The following is a 24,556-nucleotide window of genomic DNA, read 5'->3' on the forward strand; positions in this document are numbered from 1 at the left end:
TAAAAAAATTGAATTATTTATTATATTTTATGTAAAAATTTAAAAAAATTATAATAATGAGATGAGATGTTTCTTCTCAATCCAAATAGCCCCTAATATGATGCCTCAAGATATACTAATTTAGCCATCGATATTATTTTATATTTAATTATTTAATTATTTTCTATACATCGTGCAAGTTTACACTGGTTACTATTAAATGGAGGACTTGGTAACCAAACACAGACCTTCTTCCGGATCATTAAAAAAATACAATAAATAAAATAAGCAAGAAAGGTGAGACGGTACTATCAAATAAAAGGTTCTACATTTAACAATAATTTAATTACTACATAAAATAAAAATAAAAATAAAAAATTGAATGATTGATATATATTAAAAACTCTAAAATACCATTATTTAGAAGTATATCATGTAACATGTTCGTGATTATCTAAAATTGCCCCGTTTGAATATTGAGATGAATTAAATTCTTTATGAATAATAATAATAAGTTGAGATTGTAGAGTGAATTTTGTAAGACCCACTTAAGATAAATTTAAATATGTTTATATGTTAACATAAGTTTATATGTATTTATGAGAAATTGAAAAAGAATATGAATTCCACGTATAAAAAGATGTTGAGTTGAAAGTAATTCTGGATCCCACATATAAAAAGATTTTAAGGTAAAATAAGTTTAGTAATTTAAGAGTTGGATGTTTGGATGTTAGACTCAGCTTTAAATTCCAAATACTAAGTGCATTAATAAAAAAATTATTTATAATAATTATTCTCGTCATAAATAATTGGTCGCAAATATTCATTTTTCTTATAATAATTAACTAGGCAATATTTAACTAATTAAATTTTCAACGCATGGAGCTTAATCCTCCAAACTACCAAATTTAACATCTATTAATGCTTGAAGATCTGACCATTAATTAAGATCGTGTTGTATCACCTTTTTTTTTTTTTTAATCCAATATCTCAACGGTTAGAATACGTCTTCTTCGGATCATTTCTAAAATAAATAAAATAAACAAGAAAGGTGAGACAGTTTTATCAAATAGTTTCAACATATAACAAGAAGTTTATAAAACTGATATGAGTGCAGCCGACAAGTACTGTTTCAATTTTATTTCCCTTTGAACCTTTGGGAAGTTTCTCAATACCTTCTCTAACCCAGTATGGCAAGAAATCTGGAAAAACAAGACCCGTTCCCTCTTTGTTTTGGGAGGGTGATGAGAATCCAGATCATAATGCGTTAAATACTTACTCCATCGCAACTCGCCTCAATTTTCTTCCTATCCAAACCTTGACTGTTTCATGGAAATTGTTCAGAAAAACATGGAAGGTTTTACGTGGGGAAAATTCTTATGAATGAAATCTAGAATACGAAACCTATTATTTGTACAACAGAAGCCAACATCTTAAAGTCTACGATGGGGCCCATAATAATTGAAAACTTACCCAGCAGCAGCTTTCTATGTAAATCCAACTTTCCCATGCTTTCAATTGCATGCCATGGAGACACAAGTGAGTTTGATCCCATTCATCAACTTACCAAAGTGTAATCCTTACTCGATCCTGATTTTCAGTTTACTACATGTGAACGGTAGGGTTGGTGGTGAATCACGAACAAATGAAGACTACCGACAATCTATCTACCCATGGATTTAATGACATCCAACAAGTTACTACTACTGTCTTGAGAGTAACCTTTACTGTATGACACATTAAGAAGACAACTCGTGATTAAAGTTCAACATGTCCAAAGGCAAAACTCCAAACAATCAAACCTTTCAAGATGCCTGCTTCTTAACGCTTAAGTTTCCTTAGACCAATCAATCCTAATTTAATTCTCTACTCCTCATTGGAGGGCCAATAGCCGAAATTACCCAAAAAGTTAAAAAGAAAGCTTGTGTTCATACGGACAACAGGTCATCTTTAGAAGCAGATTAGCTCGTGCAACACATCATTGCTACAGGGTCGCAACACAAGCTGTCAAAAGTAGATCATGTTCGATTCTGATCCCTTCAAACGTACTGGTAGGACAAGAAGTATAATCCAATTGCTACAATTTGTCCTTTTCATGGATTTTAATCATTTTAATCTTTTTGGTCTTAAATTCTGCATGATTTAGATTGCCTGATGTATAGGAATTAGGAACCGAGTACAGTTACAGAAAAGATTGTTCTCGTAAAGGCTAGTTCGTTGTAAGAAAATCTCCTTGGGATCTCTAATGCTTTATCAATCTGACAGAGAGGACAGGTATCATCGTAGATGAGTGAAGGTTCAAAAAGTTGATAGCCCTCATTCAAAATGGTCTATATTTTCGTCTTGCACCCTCAATCGTTTTAATGGGAAATGATACGGTGAGATCAGCATAGAGAGAGAATATATACAGCAAAATGCCGATATCAATTAAGAAATCGTATCGTACAGGTTAGACCGTTAGATACATTTGTACACCAAACTTGATGATAAGTGGCTCTGCAATAATAATTCTTCAACACGTTAAGTTGCCATTGCTCAGAGTCATAAGCTTTATTTTCCCATCATTGGTAAGGAGAATGTTAGTTGCAAAGGATTCCTTGGAAGATATGAACATTGAACATAGCTTTCTCCCTTTGCAATATGAATCGGTATACGAGTATCGCCCCATTTTGGCAACATTACCATAAGCAAAAACAGAAAATGGATGAACCTCCAACAATACCACTGCTACTATACTTTTATCAAGTTGGAATAGTAATACTACCAACATCACTGACATCTTTTGAACTCCTCCTAGAGTTAAAACATCTGTTATATCAAAGACCTGCAAACTTTCAACATCTTTTGCTAAATGTGCGCGCACATAATCAGCCAAAGCAAGCATAAAACAAGAGAGCCTCACTATTAGTGGGAACAGGTTCACCACAGCAAGAATTGGCGGGTGGGAGTTGTTATCCCATTGTTGAGTCATACTCAACTCAAATTGCCAGCTGGATTGGACATTAAGAATCTAACCCACGGAACCTACCACTCTTCCTCCCTCTAATGGTACCAGTACCAGTGGAAACAAAAGCAAAAACAAAGAGAGATGCAAGATATTATAAAGACCTCCAGCTTATTAGTCTATTAGGTGTCAGCATCCATAACACATCATACATACATACAGACATATATATATACACGTACTTGTGTGTGTGTCTGCATATATATATATATATAAGTTGATCAGATGTTATCATAAATCCATGTCAATCAAGCCTCCGTAATATCAAATTAGGAAAACAAAAAAAGCTTTCAAGCAGATTATGGTGACACAGAAACAAGCCAATTCATGAGAAAGGGTTTTATAAAGGGCTATATTAGGTTACATGAAACACAATGAACATAGAAATAGAACTGAGCGAACTATATGACAATCAACGAGTATTGCTACATCCACAAAAGAATTACATAAAAGTAATCCCACAAACTGATGTGGCTTCATCTGATCCGTTAAATCTACTTTACAATAAAAGTAACTTTATAATCTGGCGAACCACATCAGTTTGTGGGATTGTTTTTGTGTAATCTCTTTGTAGCTAGAGTATTTCTCATTTTGATAAAAAAATGCGTACCATATCTTGGAAGAAATATGCCAAAGTCAGAATTCACAGACCATATTGTGACCATGCTTACTAGAATATTGTGTTGCTTACTATTTTTTTAATAAATTGCCTCTATTTACTAGTCCTGTAACAAATACACCGAGACTCACATAGCACCTGCGGGGGAAACCTTAAAGTGTGCATAATTTGGAATTTTATAATTTTTACCAGTCCTACAACATATACATCCAGCCTCATGCAGCCCCTATATTAGAAGGCATTAAACATCAGAATACGTACCTCTCAAAAAGAAGAAAAATAGTCATAAGCCTGTCTTTATACTAAATTAACCTTGCAGATTATAACATATACACATATACAATTTGGTAGGAGAAAAAAAAAAAAGGCTAGTTATCACTACAACTATTTTATTGTGTGGTTGGAATCAGATTGGAATCAGATGATGTAATCTTACACCATACCAACACTAATGCACAGCTCAAATAAAAACCCACAATTCACCTCCCTAGGTTGCTTTTTATTTCTTCCCCTATGTAGGTGTTCCATTACGCATCAAAATATACGTATGTGCCCTTCTTAAAAAATAAAATAAAATTGGGGCTTTTAGACACTTTAGTAGGCTTTTAGGATGGATTAATTTTAGTAGCTTCTTTTTCTCCATATTCTAGGAATCCAGATTAAGCGCTACAAAACCACCCGCAATAAAATTGGCGGAACCTATCACAAAAAAGAAAAGAAAAGGGAAAATGAACTTTTGGTTGTAATCATTCGTGCATTTTAAATTAACATTTTTACAAAATCTCATTAAAAGGCACAACCCAAGTACTACAAATTAAATTTAATCTAGTCAACAAGAGCAATAGAACTGCATACCAGACCTCCCCAAACCAAGAGTTTATCTTGACCAGATAGGCAACCAAGTCTTAGCAAACAAGGTCTTGAAAACCCTTTTTTAGTAGTATTTTACTTTCTGAAGACTAGGATTCTTTGAAGCGAAATAAAATTTTAGTAGCATGTTTTGATATCACCTTTTCTAAGATTTGCCATAAATATGTGCCTTGGCTGTGTCCTGCTTCCATTTCCATGATTCCCGTACCATCTCATCCTCTCATACTATGTTACTAACTATTCTTCTCTTCCTATATTCATAAATCTCAGGTGTTCACCATGGCATGATGCCAAGAACGGCCACTTAATCTCAATCTCCTCTTAGCTCTTTCAGCTCCAAGCCATACCTTGCATCTCATTTTTTGACAATTTTTTTTTATTAAAAAAAAAAAAAAAAAAAAAAAAAAAAAGAAGATAGATAGAGAACTACTACAGACACAAAAAGATTATACAAAGTAAACTCACATATTTATATGGCTTCATGGAATCCATTAGATTTACTTTATAACAAAAGTAACTTTACAATCTAACATACCTCATCAAGCTATATCAGTTTGTGAGTTTACTTCTGTGTAATCCCTTTGTGGCTAAATTATTTTCCTTTAAAAAAAGGGTTAAGTATATCTCATACCTCCAAAGCCTTTGCACCCAAACTGGTCCCAGCGTTTTTGCCAACAATTGCCCCCATTAAATCACATTCAAAAAAAAAAAATCACATTCAAACCAGCTGCTACCGGACATTTAAGAAAACTAATCTCTCCTCATGATAAGCCGTTCATCAACCTAAACAACTAACAAATCCCAGCCTTTCCAACTTCCACTATTAGAACACGCACAAAAATCACAAGCTTGCAAACCCCAAAAATCAAGCAGGTTTCCAAATACGTCCAACATCAATAACCAAATCTGAAATTGTCACTTTCTTCATAAAAACTTGTTTTTTAGTTCAATAGCTACGATGTTGAAGGTATTCTATTGAGTTTTGCAAAAAAGTTGTCAGCCATGATTTAATTATTTTTTATCAATACCATGATTTATTCCAAGATGCTTCACCTGATTACGGATAAAATTCCATAAACAAAGATAGTGCAAGTTAAAAAAGAATGCAGGACTTTTGTTCTTATAACCCGTCATCCTGTAGCATTGCTCAATTTCCCAACCTGATGTTACCCTCTCTATTTCAAAATTTCAGGATTTTCTAGCCCTTTCTCCTTTGATAGTCAAGTCGATTTTATATACATGTCCCATGTACTGAAGTTTCTTCCTCTATTCATTAATAAAATCCCTATTTTACTTATCAAAGAAAATTTAAAAAAAAAAAAATTAGAAAGAGAATGCTAGTCACTAGAAGACTGGGGAAGGTAGCTAACTCCATGGTGTACCACATGTTTGGCAAATTTGACTCCCAATAAAAATGAAAACCATAACGAGGGGGAAAAAGCCATAATACAAACAATCATGGCTACAATGAACAGATAAGCTATGCTACTAAAAAAACCCTGCATTAAGAACATATGAAATTAGGCAATCACAACCACAAAATGATGACGACAGAGAGACAAAAACACAATACACTGTAAATTCAAATATCTGCACAAACAGGAAAATCGTACCGTAAATCACCAAAACTTACATTATCGATACAACTAGAAGATTTACTCCTTTATCAATCACATATTTTGCCAGACGACACCAATCATATCTCCATGATTTTAACTAATAGTTGTCTTCAGATGCTCGGAAAGCATACCATACATTACAATCATGCATCTTGGGAAGCAAAGTTAGTATCCAAATTTGTTGTGTAGGTAGGGAATGATATTTTAAGCTAAATCAATTCTGGGAAATGGCTATAATACCAGCAAGCAACATTTCAACTCGGTTTGTGCTATTAAAGCTAGTTCAATTCTAAGACAGGGTACAGTTACCAACAAACAACATTCCAACCTTTATTTCAATCATAAGACAGAAAACAACAAATTTCTCGACAGAGAACCAAAATATTTAAATGGAACATTGCCCGTCAACCAATAAAAACCCCAACCACTCACGGTAACCTTTTGCTAATGTTTAGATGAGGCTAAAAAGCAGCAATAGCAAAGGAGGACCAAAAGCAGGTTAACGCATGCTCTGAAACAAAGGAGGCAGATTCATGAATCAAGTGAGATCTTGGAATATGGGCAATGATTGGGCCTAGGATATAATCACCACTCCTACCTCTTCTTTTGACCAGTGATCATATAACTCATATTAGTCTTCCTTAAACTGGAGCCTCTGACTTACATGCAAGAGGATACAATCACAGACCTTGAATGTCTTGGACAAGATTGTAAGGTTGAAATGTATAAGAAAACGTTTATCAATCAGAGTTATTTCTTAATTTCAGTACTTTATAAAGTTTTCAATTGTACATACATTAATATTTTTCAAGACCCAAAAGGGGTTGCACCTTGTAATTTAAGGCTTATCCCTTGCCTCATAATGATTAATCACCACAGCTTGCGCTTTCACATTAAGAGGCATTGATTACAAATCTAAAATTATAGAACCCAAAATCAATTCATGGAGCTTACCAAATATCTAGAAGGAAAAAAAAACATGAATAAAAAAAAATCAAAATCACAAGAAACCAAACATCATAAACCAAAGAACCAAAGATTGTGCAAAGTGGAAAAAAATAAAACATGAAAATGGAATTAGAAAATATACTTACAATGATTACAGGAGCATCCTGTACCCTGCAAAGACAAGTAAAATCAATAAATTGAATCTTTTCAACAAAATACAGAAGTAGATAGCCTCTAACCTAGTAAAAAAGGTGAACAGAAAATTATGAACAGCACTACTCACCAATAAATTCTTTTTTATCAAAACTGCAGCCGTAGGCCTCCAGTGCAAGTGCCTCCAGAATGACCAGACCATGAATCAGATGTAATGCAACGTCATTAACTATTGATATATGTAAAGAGAAGACAACTAATACAAAAATTAAAGTGCTCAACACAGGTTGTCGCACAAACAAGCAAACTCTGAAAAATTATGGCACGTCTATTCTAGAAATGTCACAACACTGGACCACTGGCACATCCAAAAAGAATTTGGTAGCACAGCTTGTTAGCACATTTTAAAATTCAGATGCAAATTTTACTAATCAGATTATATATATCCGTCTCAGATTACTGATACAATATTACGTCAGACATAAAAGTACACAGATATTTCCCACAAGCATCCCATCACAGCTAAATGTGTTTAAAAATATATATTTTCAAGGATTTCCGTTTAAATCCAGCAACTATTTTCAAATGGTGTAGGATTTAAAATTTGAAACATAATCAAGATATCAACTTCTAATGCTGTCACAATAATCACCCTTAAACAAACCAAGGTACCTTCTCCTGGGTGCCTTTTAAGCATCTAAGCAGTGGAGGGTTGCCTCAAAGCAGTGGCAGACATCCTGAATGAAACACTAGATTAGACTCACTAGAAGCCAGATAACTCAAATAAAGCACCACAAGGAAAAAAGTATACAGATTAAAATTTGAAGGGGAAAGAACATACAGTAAGCCTTCAACTTAGAAACTAATACGCAAAATGAGGGAGTGTTAAGCAAGAGAAGTGCTATACTTTTGGAAAAGAGGCACTATTTAAACTGTAAAAGTACAGTATAACAACTCATAGGGCATCAATACACCCATGTGCTTATTGATTTTCCCACAGATTTATTAGAAACAGTCAAGTTTGAAGTACAAAATACAATCATTGTAGCACAGATGAAAATAGACAAACAAATTTTCACAATGGCCATATTCAACTATGATTACAATTGTAAAAACGCCGTCAGCAAGTTGTCTTACGATAGAAACAGTACAATCCACGAAAGAACCCGCCAGCAAGTGACCTCCAGACCAAACATCACCCCATTTTGACTTCAACCACGCCAAAACTGTGTCGAAGTTCTTAGGCCAACACAGAGAAGACAGATAATGCCAAGTAATTAGAAACTGAAAATAAATGAGGCCATAATGTACAAACATCTAGCGGAACATCATTTCTGGAGTCATAAAATCAGCAACATGGTTCACTTGCCAGTGATGAATGGATGGGTCAATGCTTGTGACACTGTCATCCTTTTGTCTGGATCCAACACAAAATTCTTTTCTAGAAGGTCTTTAAAATTGGCTAACATCTTCGGATCCTCACCAGGAGCGCCTGTAATAATTGAAGATATATCTTTAGGCTTTACATTGAGAATTATCCGCTTTATAGTCTGCAAGGAGTGGAGTTAAAAGTTCCGTCAGCATAAAGAGTAGATATGAACTCCAATCTGGAGAAACATAGGTGCCACAAATGACAATAAATAGATAAATAGGTATAATACACATTTTATACCTTTTTCGTAACAGGATCGTCTTCTGTAGCATGAAAATTCAAGTCCTGATCAAAATGGAGATTTGTAAATGCTCCCTGTATAAAGAAAACCAGCACAGAAGATATCAGCAACATATAAGTCAAATGTCAAGATACCAATGTAGCACTAATACACGAGTAACTACACGTTGTATCTCCAATAAAATAATTTTTTTTTGATAAGTGTATCTCCAATAAAATAAATAAATAAATCAAAAATCGAATACTTGCCTTGCGGAGCATCTTCTTTGGGAAAGGGCCCTTCAATTCCATGTGAAGGCGTAGCATATCATTGTTTGTAGCACCTGGAAAAAGAACCTTTCCCGTATAAAGCTCATACAAACAACAACCCACTGACCAAATATCCAATGGATGATCATAAGGCAAGCCAAGAACTGCAATGGAAACATATCAGAAACATATTACTAAGCTTCAGACAGTTTGACAAACAGGAATCTGCGACAACATGTTCAACAGACATTAACAGCCCTTTCCATTCTTAAAAAAATAAATGGATCTAATAGCAGTTTTCCACCTTAAAACACCGGACTCATTGACACTATCCCCTAACAACACTCTAATTCAAGTACATTTGCAATGTCCCCCATCCAAATATACTTATTTTGTCATTAATTTGGAAAGTAAGGTGGATTCTTTGCATATTAATATTGGGGGTATCAAGTGCAATTTGTGGCTGTGGGGAACTTTGCAAATGACGATGTTTTAGAATGAATTGCAGAATATACTTTTTTTGATCGGTAAACAGAATGAATTGCAGAAATTAACGCAAATAATTAATATTGTTCATCCATAGAACTTACTTATTTCAGGGGCACGATAAAAGCGGCTTACAAGGTATGGTGTAATTTCATTTTTACCAGCAAACATAGCATTTCCAAAGTCACAAAGCTTCAGCATATTTTTTGCCTCATTTACCTGGAAAATATAAAAATAAAAATAAAATACATAAGGTTTGAAAAATAAATAATTGAAGAACCAGCGAAATCATTAAACAGTGCCAAAAACTTACCAGCATGTTATCTGGTTTTATATCACAATGAAGAACACCACAATTTCTCAGATGCTTCAGGGCAATAAAAAGTTGTTTCGCATATGCTCTCACAGCAGTTAGCTTAAGGCCAATATTGCGCCCAAACTTCTTTAAAACCTCACGCAGATTCATATGAAGAGATTCAAAAACTAAGCAAAGATGATTCCGGTACTTGAAACTTGAGATAAATCGAACACAATGGCGCTTGTCATCTGGATCTGCACCTACTAGTTTCTTTAATATGACTAGCTCCTCCAAACCAGCCTTGTACCTATGACACATAAGTCAAGTCCAGAGTAAGTGCCAACACAAGGCCACACAACAGAAAGTATTTAACAAAGAAATCAACCAACCAAGCACCCACGCCAGTAGGTGGGAAAATTATAGCTCACATTGTATCATTACTGCGTATAATTTTTATTGCCACTTCCTCCAGTTCATCATTACCAGCCTTTAGATTCTTTGCACGAACTACAGTAGAAAATACGCCTTTACCATGAGCAGCAGTAACTTCATATCGGCCATCAAGTATTTCACCAAACCGGTAGCCTGGATATGGAAAGGGCATTAGTGCATATATATACACCTACAACACAAATTACTTCGAATGGTTTTAAAAACTTTTCTTCTAAAATGGATAAGTAAAAGGCTGTTCTGTTAATCAGTCCACTTCCAAAATGTTGCTCAGTAGGAGGGTAAAACAATACAAGTAATCCAATAATGATGCTGTAGGAGTTCTGATCTTCACAAAATTTAAACTTAAACCAAAAAGGTGGTGAATGAGCACACAAAATTTAAACTTAAATCAAAAAATGTCTCGGGCATAAACAACAAAGGAAACACAATGAAAAGGGAAATATGACCATAGGTTCACTTAATACTTTGAAAAAAAATATTTACCATAATAACCCTCTGCATCATCCCAATTGTCACGAAGACCACTCCTTTCAATTTGTAAACCCTCTCCTTTGCACTGCATAGAACAAAACTTAGTGTTGAAATAGACATAAATGAATAATATTGATACTCATTGTCTCATTGCTCAAGAATCATAACAAAAATGAAATTGATTGTGTTAATCAGGTCTAAAAAAATAGCATATATATAAATAGAAGTACTATTTCAGTTATATTACAAAAATGAGAAGATCAATCAGGTAAACAAATAACCACGATCATTAGAATAATATTCAGCATATGTACAAACGAAAAAAAAAAAAATCATGAAACAGAAAGGCAAAAATCATGTTACATTAGAGCACTAGCATTGGACTCATCAAATTCATCTTTAAAATTTGATGAGAAGTACAAATTTTTCATAATCCAAAACCTTCATATCTATAATTCCACTTTGAATTAGCCATTAGATTCATCAAAATAATAATATAATATTATTTTTTTAATAATAATATTTTTATTTTTTTTTTCATATTTTGTAATTATGCTAACCATATGGACATTAATAGTTTAATTTAGTACTTAAATAATTGATTCCCAAATAATTTAGAATAAAATAAAATAAAACCATTACCTATTAAAATTAGAATAAAATATTAGTTTGAAGGTGGAATAGTAGACCTTCAAATTTGAAGGAAGAGCAACATTATTGTGGCTCAAAGCTTCTCAAATACCCATTTGATGAATCCAATGCAAGTTCATTTTAAGTAAATTCATCAAAATTTGAAGATGCATTGGCTTTTGATGAAGCCAATGCTAGTGCTCTTACACAGATAAGAAAATCAATCAGGTAAAGAAATAACTATGGTCATTAGAATAATATTTGACGGGCAAGAAAAATAAATCATGAAACAGAACAGGCACAAAGTAAAATTTAAAATGTTAACAAATTGCTAGACTTATTCATTCTCTATGCAGACCACAATATCCTCCAAGGCCTTTAACATCCATTTGAACCAATAACATGCATATATAATAAGGAAGAAAAAAAACCTAGGGGTTGGCTCAAGTGGTAAAGGCCTTGGGCTTGGGCTTCCCCTAGGTCTAAGGTTCAAATCCCCTTAGGTGCAAACAATCTCTAGGGATCATCGGACGGGGGGATTTTTCCCTTGAATTACCCTAGGCGCATTTGCGAGAAACTCCTTGCTGAGGGCCTGTGCACTCCCGAGATTAGTCGGGACGCTGTTCCTAGACACTCGGTGCCAATAAAAAAAATAAGGATAAAAAATAAAGCGGGGATCCAAAAAAGAACATTAATTAACTACACTCCCAACCATCCAACCAAATGAGCTGCAACAAGGGACAATATACATTGTCAAATAAGGTATACATAACCATGATGAAACTTACCATTTTGCGAACTCTTGTTGGTGTCTCACCAAAAATATCATCACAGAACTTGTCATTTGACCTCTCACTCTGCACAAATTAACAGGAAGAAAAAGCATATTAACTTAGCCAACTGATGAGGACATCTATTATTTTGTCATTTTGGTTGTTTTACTGATGCTTTAGTTATTTTATTTGGGTTATATTAATGGGCTTGGGCTTTAGCCCATAGACTTTTAGGGTTTACGTAGGGGTTGTGTTATTTTGCTATAAAGATGCTGTAATGAAACATCTGAGAGTTAGTTTTTGGAGAGAAAAGAATGCTTGCTACGGCGGCCACCCTTCCAACCCCTTTCTCTTTGCTTTCTTCTTCTCTTATTTTCTGGTTTATTTTCTTCTCTGCTCTGCTGTTAGTCACTTTCCTTTCCTTGTTCTACCATTATACTACATCACCAACCCCCTAAAAGGTGAAATTTCAAATTTTCGAATGTTCAAGAGAGAACCAAATTGCCGAAACCATAAAGATTTTTCTACTATATTAATACCATGTTGAGGAGATTTCATAAAAAAAAAAAGACATTCCAAAAACAGATGGATGAGAATATTTTCCTTGTATTCATAGATCACTGTAAGTTTATATAAATTATTTCAGAGAAAATGAAGATACCTTCGGACTGCCCTCTCCAAGCCCCCCAGCACCGATAGTCTTCTCCAAACCAGCAACCCCATTTGGAGGTGATTTCCCAACAGAAAATGAAGGTTCAGTGACATAGACATCTAACACATCACTCCTACCATCACCAACTTCTGGAACAACATCAGTAGCAGCTACCGATTGATCAGGATCATGTGCAGGCTCCTTATCTAACCAACAGAAATTATTTTTGCACTTAAGAAGTAACGCAGCGTACACCACATAGTAAATATTTCATTTGGTGAAAAAAATCAAAGCATATGCTAGGGATGTTTATAAACCAAAATTTTCCTGGATTTGTTATTTGTTCAAAATAAATCTAAACAGGGTTTTTATTAACTCTTTTCTGGAAATCTTGGACTCCAAAGATGACAATCATAAAAGTGAGAATAGTCCAAGACCAGCACGGAGAAAAAAACTAAAACCAACCAGATCAATGATAGTTCAATTTCTGGTGGTATTAAAAAGCACCAAATTTTTATCACTTAAATTTAATTAAAAAACTCAAAACGGACACAACCCAAGTACACATGGTGAATACAAGAGTGAGCATCCAACTAGAAAGAAAAGGGAAAACCTGGAGACAAAAAATAAGATAATTTGGAAGGCCAAGACTATTCTAGGCTGACATGCAACCAAAAAGATTTCTAGGATTATAAATGTAAGCTCATCCATCATCTTCTCTGAATCTTCGAAAATTCAAGTGTTTAAATATAAAGTAGAAATTATTAAATTTACCTCTTCACAGCTGCTTAAACTTTTTGAGACAATAGGTGACTTTTTTTTTTTTGTGACAAGTAGACAAAAGGTGATTTAACACAATATTGGGGCAAAGCTCTAAGTTCAAAATCTAATTCCAACACGTCACCCTCGTTTCAATCAAATATTCCACACATGATGTAGAATGTTAGAATATAAATTAAAGGATTACATTTACTTCTTCCCATCGACTTGAGGGGATTAAGATCCATTAAGTCCAATAAACAATATCAACCTTTAGTTGATATTGATCCAGGCAGAGCTCTCATGACTTGTCAATCTCCTATATCTAAAAGCTTCAGGTGTAATGAAATAGAAAAATGAAATGTTAATTCGATTCTAAAAAGAAAATCAAAGTACCTTTTTCTATATCTTCTGATCGTGGTTGACTCTTATATTTTTCAAGGATGGCTTGTCGTCGCCTTCTACTCTCCTCCTTGATTCTGTTGAGATCCTCCTCTTCCTGCTCACCAAACTGCAACTCAATCCCTTCTTCGTAGTCTCCTTGTTCATCATCATCTCTGCATCCAATAATCGAAACAGGTGCATCAATATTTTCTTTGAGAGGGGGCTTGACTTGGCTAGAATAGACAAAAACGAGTACCTTTTCAGTTTGTCTCTATTTCCTTCCAATGAATTACTCCTAGAACCAGGAACCTTTGTTGAATGCGCTTTTTTCATTTTTTCCTGGTCGTAATACTTTTCATCATGTCTCGAGTGTCTAGAATGTTTATATCTATCTCCATTATCATAGCCATCCTCAAGATATTCATACTTCTCCTTATCCCTCATAATGCTCCTATCCTTATTCCATTTTGTGTCATTTTGCCTCTCCCTATCATTCTCCCTCTCCTTCCAAACTTTGTCCCTATCCTTCTCCCTTTCTGTGTCCTTAACTCTCTCTCTTTCACTAGCTTTGCTCCTATCCCTTTCCTTCTCCCTTTTCCCGTATCTATCTACCTCAATGTCTTTGGTATTTTCTCTTTCCTTCTCCCTTCTATTCCTGTCCATCTCTCTTTCCCTGCTTCTATCTCGTTCTATCCGCCTTTCCCTATCCCTATCCTTACTCCTGTCCCGTTCTCTATCCCTCCTTTGAGCCCTATCCATCTCACTGTTTCTGATCCTTTCTCGTTCCTTTTCCTTCCTCAACTCCCTATGCATCTCCCTATCCCTACTCCTCTCTCTCCCTTGTGTACCCCGACTCCTAAGCCTGTCCTCTACAATATACCTATTGTAACTAGGACTACGTTTCCTGTCCACATCCCTGACTACATCTCTACTATAATGCCGTCTATCCTTACTTTGCCGAGCCATCCTTTCATCATCAGAGGCATACACAAACTTACCTTTATCAGTCGATAATGAGGCATCATGCTCATAGTAACGTCCTTTTTTTGAATGGGCCTCCTCCTCTTCTATTATGCTACGGGAACGAGATCTTTCCCTAGCATGATAAATTGACATAGATCTGCTCCTAGTACGAATTTCCTCATGGTCACCTATGCTTTGAGAGGACGAGTTTCCCTGAGTGCTTAACTTGCTTATATAGACCTCGACCTTTTCATCATTATAATAAGTATTTCCCCTGCCAATTCGTTTAGAAGGGGACCCAGACTCCCTCGGCCGCATCTTTTCATCTTTGTGATCCAAAATTCCATTGACTTGGCCCCTTGAGCCATATTGAGGCTCAACACTTGAGTTTCTTGGAAAAGAAACTTCATTGCCTATCTCAGTACCAACACCACTACAGCTATAAGCTTTGTCTTCCTTATCTAATTTGAAATCAGTCAACAAATCTTCTTCATTCTTGTCGTCCTCCAGTGTCTTCATATTTCTACCCTTGTTCCCTAGAATGTCTTCTTCGTGTACACCAACTTCATGATGAGACGAGCCATGCTTAGCACGATGTCCCTGGCAATTTTGAAAAAACTGACTAAGTGCACAAACTAAAAGGGCATGTCATCCGAATAGAAGAAAAAAGAAAAGAAAAGAACCACAGTTACGCTAGAAGTAAAAACATGTAACCAGCTCTTACAAATTTAAAATGTAAGCCATCAGTCTCCACTGAGAGGCCTACGGGAAACTTCTTTTGCAATTCACTCATGCTCGTCTAGTGCAAGCAGGTTCTTTAGATAACGTATGAGATACTGACTCAGTCACTCTAGCAAGCTCTCGTGGCACAAGATTTATTAAGAAATAAATATGAAGTCCAATAATCACAACCACATAAACTCCTGTTGGTCACTGAGAGGAGGTAAAAATTTTGAAAATCAGTTCTTTTTCGCAAATTCCGTTGCGCGAAACCCATTCAAACAAACCCAAAGGCGAATTTTATTTTTAGAAATCTCGATTAAGACAAAAATAATAATAATTACAAATCTCAAATTCCTCAACTTTCTCAGCAACCAAACAGAAATAAAATTAAAAGTTATAAAGAAGAACACTAAGAGATAAGGGCAATCAGAACACACCAGATTCCGTCGGTCCGATTGAGAGTGAACACCAGAGGTTACATTTTTCCGAGACTCTTCGTCCGACTCAGATTTCCTTTCCGCAATCTCCTGCTCGCCACCACCGAAACCGAAACCATCCTCTTCAAGAATCTCACCCTCCTCCACATCGTCATCGGGGCGAAATTTAATAATAGCCACTGGAGGAGGAGAAGGAGAAGCGCGATTGATATCGTCACCCTCACGTTTGGTTTCATCTTCTCGTTTCTTGCTGCGGTGGTGATGCCGGTGGTGACGATGCGTGTGGCGCTTCGAGAACCTCTCGGCATCGTCTTCCAACGATGAAGACCTCCGGTGCTTATCATGGGATTCGCTGGCCATTGCCAATCTACGGTTAGGGTTTAATTTTGGCTTCGCGTTTCTGAGAGACGGGACGAACTGGGAAAGCCTGACAGGGAATGTGTGAAGTGTTAACAATGACGCGGCGGATACTTCTCAGAGGAATTTAAAAATTATAAACAATTATTCGTGATACGATGTGCGGCACTGCGGGACCCACACCTTCAACTCCTTCGATCTTAAGAGAATTTAAAATTGAAAGAGAGAAAGGATCTGCTGTATAATTATTATAAATAAATAAATAAATATAAAATTTCTATGAAAATAAATATATTAATATTATACTTTATTTTTTAAAAAATAATTATGTATACATTCATTTTTACGAATTCTCTATCACTTTGTCGATGTAATTAATTGTATTAATTTTTTTAATATACAACCAATCACATCAATAGAGTGTATAAAAGAATACGCTAAATGGCTGTATTTAAAATTTTTATTTTTTAAAAATGATTGCAAGATATTTACATATTTCACAATTATATATAACATTGTTACATTAGTCGTTAAAAAGTTATCGACCATAATTTAACTTAAAACTATTTTTTTATTATTTCACAGCTTTTTTTATATAAATTAGGAGAGAAGAAGAATTTATAATAATTCAAGTGAAAAATAAATATGAATTTCAATATTAAATATAAGAGTTTATATGTTAAGTTTATAGATTATATTATAACAAAATTTAAAGAAAATAATTAAGACCTTACTCTTAAGAGAGAATTAGATGGAAGATAAAATCTTGTGACTGGTGAGTAAAGAGTAATGTTAAATATAAGTTTCAACTAGACAATTTTCGTATAAATATTTTGTCAACAAGTGGATCCTATTAAGAAAGAATAGTTTGTTTACACTTTTTTTTAATTAAAGTCTATATTTTTATAATGATTTGTATGAGATTTATCTATTTGAAACCTCTAGAGATTATTTCTATGTAAACAAACCTGCCCATGCTTTGCCATTTGGAGATTTTTATGGCCAAACTTCTTGAAACTTCCTTGCCATCAATATGCAACACGAGGACATGAATTCTCAAGGGTTTTTTTTTTTTTTTTCTTCGTGATAATCCCTTCAGACATTGTTTCACTTCTCAATTCTGGAATTCCTAATACTAGACAATAAGGTAGAAAGAGAAGAGATAAGAAAACATACATCAGAATATCCTTCTGGACAACTATATTAAGGTTAGAAGTTTGTAAAAAGATGCATGGCTTCTTTGAAAGCAGAGGCAGATAATAGCCACTAAATGATCTAAAACTTCTACTTAGCAAATTTTGCCTGTGTGAATGACTAAAATGCGGTACTAACTAGGGGAAGTAATCATGAATTAAATGAAAGACCAGCATCAAACCCTTTTCTTCTACAATTTAACTACACTTCTCTTTTACTTACTTGACAAAGCCTGTCTTTTTTGTAAGGGGATTTTTTTTGTGAAACACAACGTTAACAGTTTACCAGTGAAGGCATGGACAACTTGACAAAGCCTATCTTATGTTGTTTGTATTGTCACATCACTTTTTCAAAAGATTTGGATATGATTCCTATATTTCAACAGTCATACTTTTACATTATTAATGGTAATAGTCCCACAAGTTTCCTCAAAAGGGTTGAGGAGGTGGGATCATCTTACAGGAGTTACTTTCATAAATTTTGCTCATTGTCCAGACCAGCTTCCAGAGACTGACATTTGGGCAAATAGTAGGGATAGGATAGCATACAAAAACTTGACCATTAATACATAAAAGTTTTATTTTTACGTCTTTATACAAAGAAAAGGTTACTCATAGGTGATTGGTGAAATATAAAGACACCCCCTTGGATCTTTATTTATGGGAAGGTTATCCTTTTAATTGCTGAAGTCGGTAACTTTAGACCATAATCCCCCAATCATATCAAACAAGAATCCCATGATATACCCTTTATGGTAAACCTTTTTGAAGCCACAGCCCACGTGACCAACAAGATCTTCATTAAAGATGGAACCAAAATAAAATCCCAGACGATGGAAATAGTAGCAAATAGAAGCAAAAAGGAGCCTAAAGACATCAAATCAATGAACACGGAGCCAACAGAATTGACCACTCTGCTTTTCTCCACATAATTGAGGCCACTGTACCTGTACATGTGGCATGGTCGGGGACTTTTCTTCTCACTCTTTCTTCATTTCCATTTATTTCTTATTTCCCAGATATTGGGAATTGTTCTTGCAGGTTCTTTGTGTTTTTCATTATTATGGATATAAAAACTAGCACCAATTTTAGCTGTTTGGTTTGCGTGTCATTTGGCAGAAAAGAGAGGATAGAGGCAGAGCCGCAGACCATAATGGGCTGTCACAAATTCTTTTTTTTTTTCAAGTGTTTGGAAAAATGATTAATTTGGTAGTCTAATGCTTTTGCGACAGTTTTTGTTTGAAATATCTGTGGCTGGTTCAGTAGAGAAACATTCAAACGTGGTTGATAAATGCCTGTTTCATATATTGTTTCTAAAAACTCATGCATGTTCGATCACAACATTGGTGTTGAAGTCCTGAAAAATCCGAGTCTTGCAATTTGCAAAACAGCAACTAGGACATACGCAGACAATATTCAGTGCATATATTGATTACTTGGTACCTAAAGTTTCCTGTCTGCCATTGACATATCTGGCTGTGCGTCGTGGCGAAAAGCTCATGTTTGAACACAAATTAAATTACTTTTCTTGGACAGGAAAGCCTTCTTACATCGACTATTGGGAGAACTTTTGTCCATCAAAATCCTCTCCTTCAGATGCAGAAGCTGTCTTGCATGTAGCCAATATTGCTCTGGAGGGTCTCTTTTTGTTTTGGGTTCCTGACACAAGATATACTAGACACAGAATTGGGCAGGAGTACTGTTAACATTTGCCAACACATATTTGCTTTAGCGAGCATAGCCTGTGATTATAGTTTTCCTTACTTTGATTTGCTTTATTGCTCTCTTTTGTAAAAGATGTGACGCATTGACACGTTTGGAGTGACTCAGACTTGCTCCAATTATTCTGCTGATCCATAACGAGATTTGACAACGCCAGGGACATTTTCTGAGCTATTGCTCTGAAACAGCTCTCACTCGAAAATGCACCCACGGCAATACATGGTGCTGGTCAACATCTAGAAACTAGCATCACAAAAAACAAAACACTTGGGAGCAGCATCAATAATCAATATGTATGTAGGCCATTCTTTCTCAAAATATGCACACTTTTGCATGGGGAGCGACCCTCACACTATTAAGGGTGGAAAAAACAGTTACACGACAACAACATTTCACAGATTAAAAAGCAAACCCACCACCCCAAACACAAAATCCAAGTAGTATCAGTAGAGCACCCATAAAGCGACTAGCAAACAAAAAACCTATCCCACATCCCAAAGATTAATCCCACTGATTCTCTAATGCTATCTCTAGCAGAGATCATCTCTGTTTTTCCCATTTACCAACAGCCTTTTACTTTCCTCATCTTTCTCACATTCTTCATCAGTTACTCCATTGCATGCATTCATCTCCAACCCAGTGAGATCCCTAGCCTTGAAAGCCTCTGCCTCCCAATCCGTACGGAATAGCACAACATAGAGGATTGAGACAACACAAGCCACTTGAGCAGAGAGGAGTCCGAACCACAACCCACTGAACCCAACCTTCAGCCAGAAGGCTAGGCCCACCGCCACAGGCGTCCCCACAAAGTAAAATGACCACAAATTGATACGTGCACCAACGGCTGGGCGTGCCGTGCCGCGCAGTATGCCACAGCCTGTGGTTTGTGGGCAGTTTCCAAGCTCACACAGTCCCATGATAGGCATGACAGATGCAACCAGGGCTTGGACTAGCTCGTCTTTTGTGAAGAGGCCCGCCCATCGTTGTCTGAGGATCACCGTCCATGTCACGTTGATGACGCCTATCACAAAGGCACATCCCAATGCAACCATGGCTGCTAACTTGGCCTTGTATGGCTTCCCAGACCCAAGATCATTCCCTACCTGCATGCACAAGAAATGATCAAAACCGCAAGACTTACATCATGAATTTGATCCTATGGTCTGCATTTTCTAGGACCGACATTTTCTTAAGCCCCACTGATATGATTTTGAAAAAAAAAAAGGGATCAGTGACATCAGTCAGTTCCCATTTTCAATCCACCCAGCTAGCAATAAGCTGTGACTCCACCACATAGCCTAAAATCTCCAATCCCACTAAAAACCGAGTCAGTATGAACAAGTGAAAAGGATTGTCCGACCGAGTCGGGCATTACCAACTGGGCACAACAAAACAAATGTAACCCAGTTCTGAGCCAAGTCCTCCCCAACTTCTCTACTTGAAATAGCACGAATCACTCCAAAATAGGTTCCTTGGATAAACTCTTAAGACCCATCACCGATCTGGATATCAATTTTCAGCCAGTTACATAGTCTCCGGAAGCTGTTTACTTGGCCAAACGGTCCACATCCGGGTTAAACCAGAACCTTACACAAATGGGAAAACAGAAAACAGAACAAAAGTAAAGTAACATGGGTACATGCATGATACAAGTAAAATGGGTAAGAAAAACATACTCGGGCGGAGGCGCATCCAGCGAGGGCCATAGGGACAGTGTACATCATACTAGTGGTCTGAATGAGAATCCCAGTGGCAGCCACTGCTATTCTTGGATTCGGCAAGTACCCAGCCATCACCGTCACTATCTCGTACCACCACCACTCCAAGCATATTCCCAGACCGCTCGGCACCGCTAGTTTCAACAGAGGTCCCACCCCACACAACATGCCTTTTAAATCGATCGATGTCCCGGCTGTCCATCTCAACTCCGTTCCGGACTTCCTCCCCGTCCACCACACGTACCCTGCCATCAGCACAACCATGTTCAGGTTCGTCAGCACCGAAGCCATAGCCACGCCGGGGACTCCCAGACCCATTACCGTTACTATGAATATATTCAGCGGGACATGAAAGGTCACCGCCAATAGGGAGCAGTACATCATGGGCCGGGTCACCTGCTGCGACCTTAGAAAAACCCTTAGCGGCTGCAGCAGCGTGTTCGTTAAGAGGTCCGGGAGGGAGTAGATACAGTAGGTTGCGGCCATTGCAGTGATTTCCTTATCCTGTCCCAGAAAAATCATGATGGTTTCCAGATTGACCCACAAGAGGCTGATAGGTATGATGGCGAGTAAGAGTATGAAGACCATGCGCTGGAGGGAGAGGGAGAGTAGGTCCCAGTTTTTGCTACCGTAGGCTTGGCTGCATACCGGTTCAAGCCCTGAGGCGAGGCCGACGAGAACAGAGTAACCGGTTATGTTGGTGAAACCGATAGAGAGTGCTCCTCCGGCGAGCTCTAGGCTGCCGAGCCGTCCCAAGAACACAACCGATACCACGGCTCTAAAAAAGGCCATGAAGTTGGTACCCGTGACTGGCATGGCCATAAGCCATAGCTCTTTCAGTTCTTCCACTACCTGTTTGTATGAAATAATGTGTACAGAAGTAAAATTAAATAGAGGGAATGATCGCAAGGACAAAGTCTTGGGCTTTTGTGATTTGGTTACCTGTGAAGCAGACGGGGATTTGTGGGAAGTGAAATCAGCGTCGTCATCTGCCATTTTCTAACTTCTGTAGCTTAGAGAAATGGATTCCTGTATAAATGTAACCTGCAAGAAAGTGAATCACGAAGTGAACCAAATGAAACTCAAAGTTTTGATTACTTTTTCAAACATAAAGAAAGCCTGGTCAAGCAATACACAACATAAAACCCAGTATTGATTTCATTCAAGTTGTTATAATGTCATATAATCTACCAAGTTAACGGATACCAAGGTTTCCATCTTGTTTTCAATCAAATCTTCATTTTTGCAAGTGGTTAGAGTAAAAAATACGTTTACGTATTTAAAGATTGTGCACAAAAACCCACCTTTAGACTTCCTTCTTAACTACCGTCTTAACTGTGGGAGAAGGTAATAGGCATATGAAGCGGCTGCTTTCGGTTTGGAAGATGTATGTATGAAATAAAAGCAGAGAATGGCTGCCTGTTTGAGTAAATTCAAGAGCCAAAGGAGGACAATACTATACGTATAGCTTGCCTGATTCACCTCTGTAACCTTGATATTTATAGAGGGGAACGACAGACAAAATAAAGCAAAGAGCAGTATGGACTTGATAATGGTGGCAACTGCGACCTACAAGTAGCTTGGGCAGACGAAACAAATAGAAGGCTGGGCAAAAAAAGTTTAAGAGAGAGGAAAACGGGTCACTGAGAAAGGGAGAGACGGGGCGGTTTTAAGCTTTTCATTATTGTTGTGCAGACAAAAAAAAAAAAGAGTTGGGAAGAGAGAAGGTGGATAGAGAGAGAGAGAGAGAGAGAGAGAGAGAGAGAGAGGGGGAGAGAGAGAGCGCGCGCGCGAGGACAGAGAGAGGGAAAACCATAAGAGAGAGGAATGGGTCGGTTGGGATGGATGGGTCTTGTCCTTTGGGCCAATTGGAAAGTTTTCGTTATTTTTACCTCTTATTAATACCTTTCTAAATAAGATTTGGTAGTGTTTGTTTTGATTGTGGCTAGGGATCCATGAGCCCAACCCATCAAAGCTCCGGAATATCGTTATGTTTTTTATTCCTTTATCCGATTTAAACTTCATTTTATTTTTCTGAATTTTTAATAGAAAAAAATAGACACTTTAAGTCAATCTTAACACGTTTATTCAATATGGAAAATGACAATATAACTATTAAATATGTCCACTAAATACGTCACTTTATTTTTTTAATATTTTTAATAGTTAAGAAAGTGATTATTAGTAAATTTATATATTATTTATTTTTTTCTTAATAGTTAAGAATGTTTAAAAATTAATTAAAAAAAATTTTAAAAACTCATTTGTACTTGCGTGCACATATGGTGTGTACATTTAGTAGTCATCCTAATATTGTCCATTCAATATTCAATAATGCTAGAATATTGTAAATAAATAACAATAAATATTGTGACACTTATTTATCTTTCTTAATCAATTTAAGGTCTTGAATTTAAGGGCATCTTTTTTAACTTGTATACTACAAGGATAATATTGTTTGAATAGATGGTTTATCGAAGATTTACTGATTTTTGTTTTTGTTTTTGTTTTTGTTTTTTTAGTGATTAAGTAAGTGAATATTATTGAATTTATTTATTTTTAAAAAAATATTTAAAGATATTAAAAAATGAATAAAAGAAAAGAAAAGAAAAAATCTGTCTTTTAGCATCATCCAAACTCCAATACTCCCACCTTTCATGTCATGTTAATATTGGTCGCGATCACATTTCCCTCTTTATAATAAGCCTAGCCATGAATCATCTCGATAGATAGGATCCATCTCTATCGTGGGTTTCATTTATGTGACAATAGGAGTACTACAAGTCTACAAGCAATAGATTAAAAGCTATGTCTCCACAACATCTCCACTGCTTCTCAAGCTCCACGCCCTACCTGCCAGGTCTGCAATAAAATTGGTCATGTAGTATTGCAGTGTTACTATCGATTCAACCATGCATATCAACTCCATGCCTCACCTTCATTCTTGCCAATCATACAACACCAAGTTCCTTCTCGTACTCTACTTGGTATCGCGATTCCATTGCAACTCACTATATTACCAATGAACTCAGCAACCTCAACCTTTCATTCGAGCAGTATCATAATGGTGAACAAATTCGCGTGGTTAATAGCTCGACTCTTCCAATCGAGCATTTCAGTTACTCTTTTTTCAATTCTAACTCTTCCTCCTTTCTTCATAATCTTTTACACATATATTTCATCACAAAAAATTTAATTTTTGTATGTCAATTTTGTGTTGATAATTGTTGTTTCTTTGAATTTCATGATTCTCATTTCTCGTAAGGTATATTAGAATATGAACGAGAGTTTGATAATAGATCAATGGTTCGTTTGTACGTGGGATTGTGTGCATACTTCCATGGCCATTTCACATCAGTCACACGCTAATAACCAGGCGTACATGCATGGACTGATCGATCTGATATCATTGAATTAATATGGT

The 24,556-nt window shown here is 36.2% G+C and overlaps 2 protein-coding genes across 15 annotated transcripts; both read right to left on the reverse strand.

Moving 5' to 3' along the window:
* Positions 1 to 2,384: 2,384 nt before the first annotated feature.
* LOC122297390 (serine/threonine-protein kinase prpf4B-like) lies at positions 2,385 to 16,624 on the reverse strand. 14 transcript variants are annotated; one of them, XM_043107432.1, is made up of 18 exons: positions 16,143 to 16,623; positions 14,276 to 15,582; positions 14,032 to 14,192; positions 12,886 to 13,082; positions 12,240 to 12,308; positions 10,834 to 10,906; positions 10,326 to 10,482; positions 9,913 to 10,204; positions 9,704 to 9,818; positions 9,114 to 9,277; positions 8,865 to 8,939; positions 8,562 to 8,742; positions 8,330 to 8,418; positions 7,865 to 7,929; positions 7,323 to 7,374; positions 7,186 to 7,210; positions 5,104 to 5,125; positions 2,385 to 4,819 (listed from the first exon to the last, which is right to left on the reverse strand). In XM_043107432.1, exons 1-14 carry the CDS (start codon positions 16,500 to 16,502, stop codon positions 7,882 to 7,884), a joined length of 3,288 nt encoding a protein of 1,095 aa, XP_042963366.1. In that variant the 5' UTR covers positions 16,503 to 16,623; the 3' UTR covers positions 2,385 to 4,819; positions 5,104 to 5,125; positions 7,186 to 7,210; positions 7,323 to 7,374; positions 7,865 to 7,881. The 14 variants fall into 14 exon arrangements, with proteins under 14 accessions (XP_042963366.1, XP_042963368.1, XP_042963365.1 ...); XM_043107434.1 differs by lacking the exon at positions 5,104 to 5,125 and having other exon boundaries at positions 2,385 to 4,301; XM_043107431.1 differs by having other exon boundaries at positions 2,385 to 5,125.
* Positions 16,625 to 19,693: 3,069 nt separating this feature from the next.
* On the reverse strand, positions 19,694 to 22,877 carry LOC122297392 (protein DETOXIFICATION 54). Its single transcript, XM_043107441.1, has 4 exons — positions 22,437 to 22,877; positions 22,075 to 22,176; positions 21,091 to 21,984; positions 19,694 to 20,517 (listed from the first exon to the last, which is right to left on the reverse strand). The coding sequence occupies exons 2-4, from the start codon at positions 22,126 to 22,128 to the stop codon at positions 19,945 to 19,947; spliced, it is 1,521 nt and encodes a 506-aa protein (XP_042963375.1). The 5' UTR covers positions 22,129 to 22,176; positions 22,437 to 22,877; the 3' UTR covers positions 19,694 to 19,944.
* Positions 22,878 to 24,556: the final 1,679 nt, after the last annotated feature.

This window comes from Carya illinoinensis, chromosome 15, assembly GCF_018687715.1.
Source record: "Carya illinoinensis cultivar Pawnee chromosome 15, C.illinoinensisPawnee_v1, whole genome shotgun sequence".
NCBI classification, from domain to species: Eukaryota; Viridiplantae; Streptophyta; class Magnoliopsida; order Fagales; family Juglandaceae; genus Carya; species Carya illinoinensis.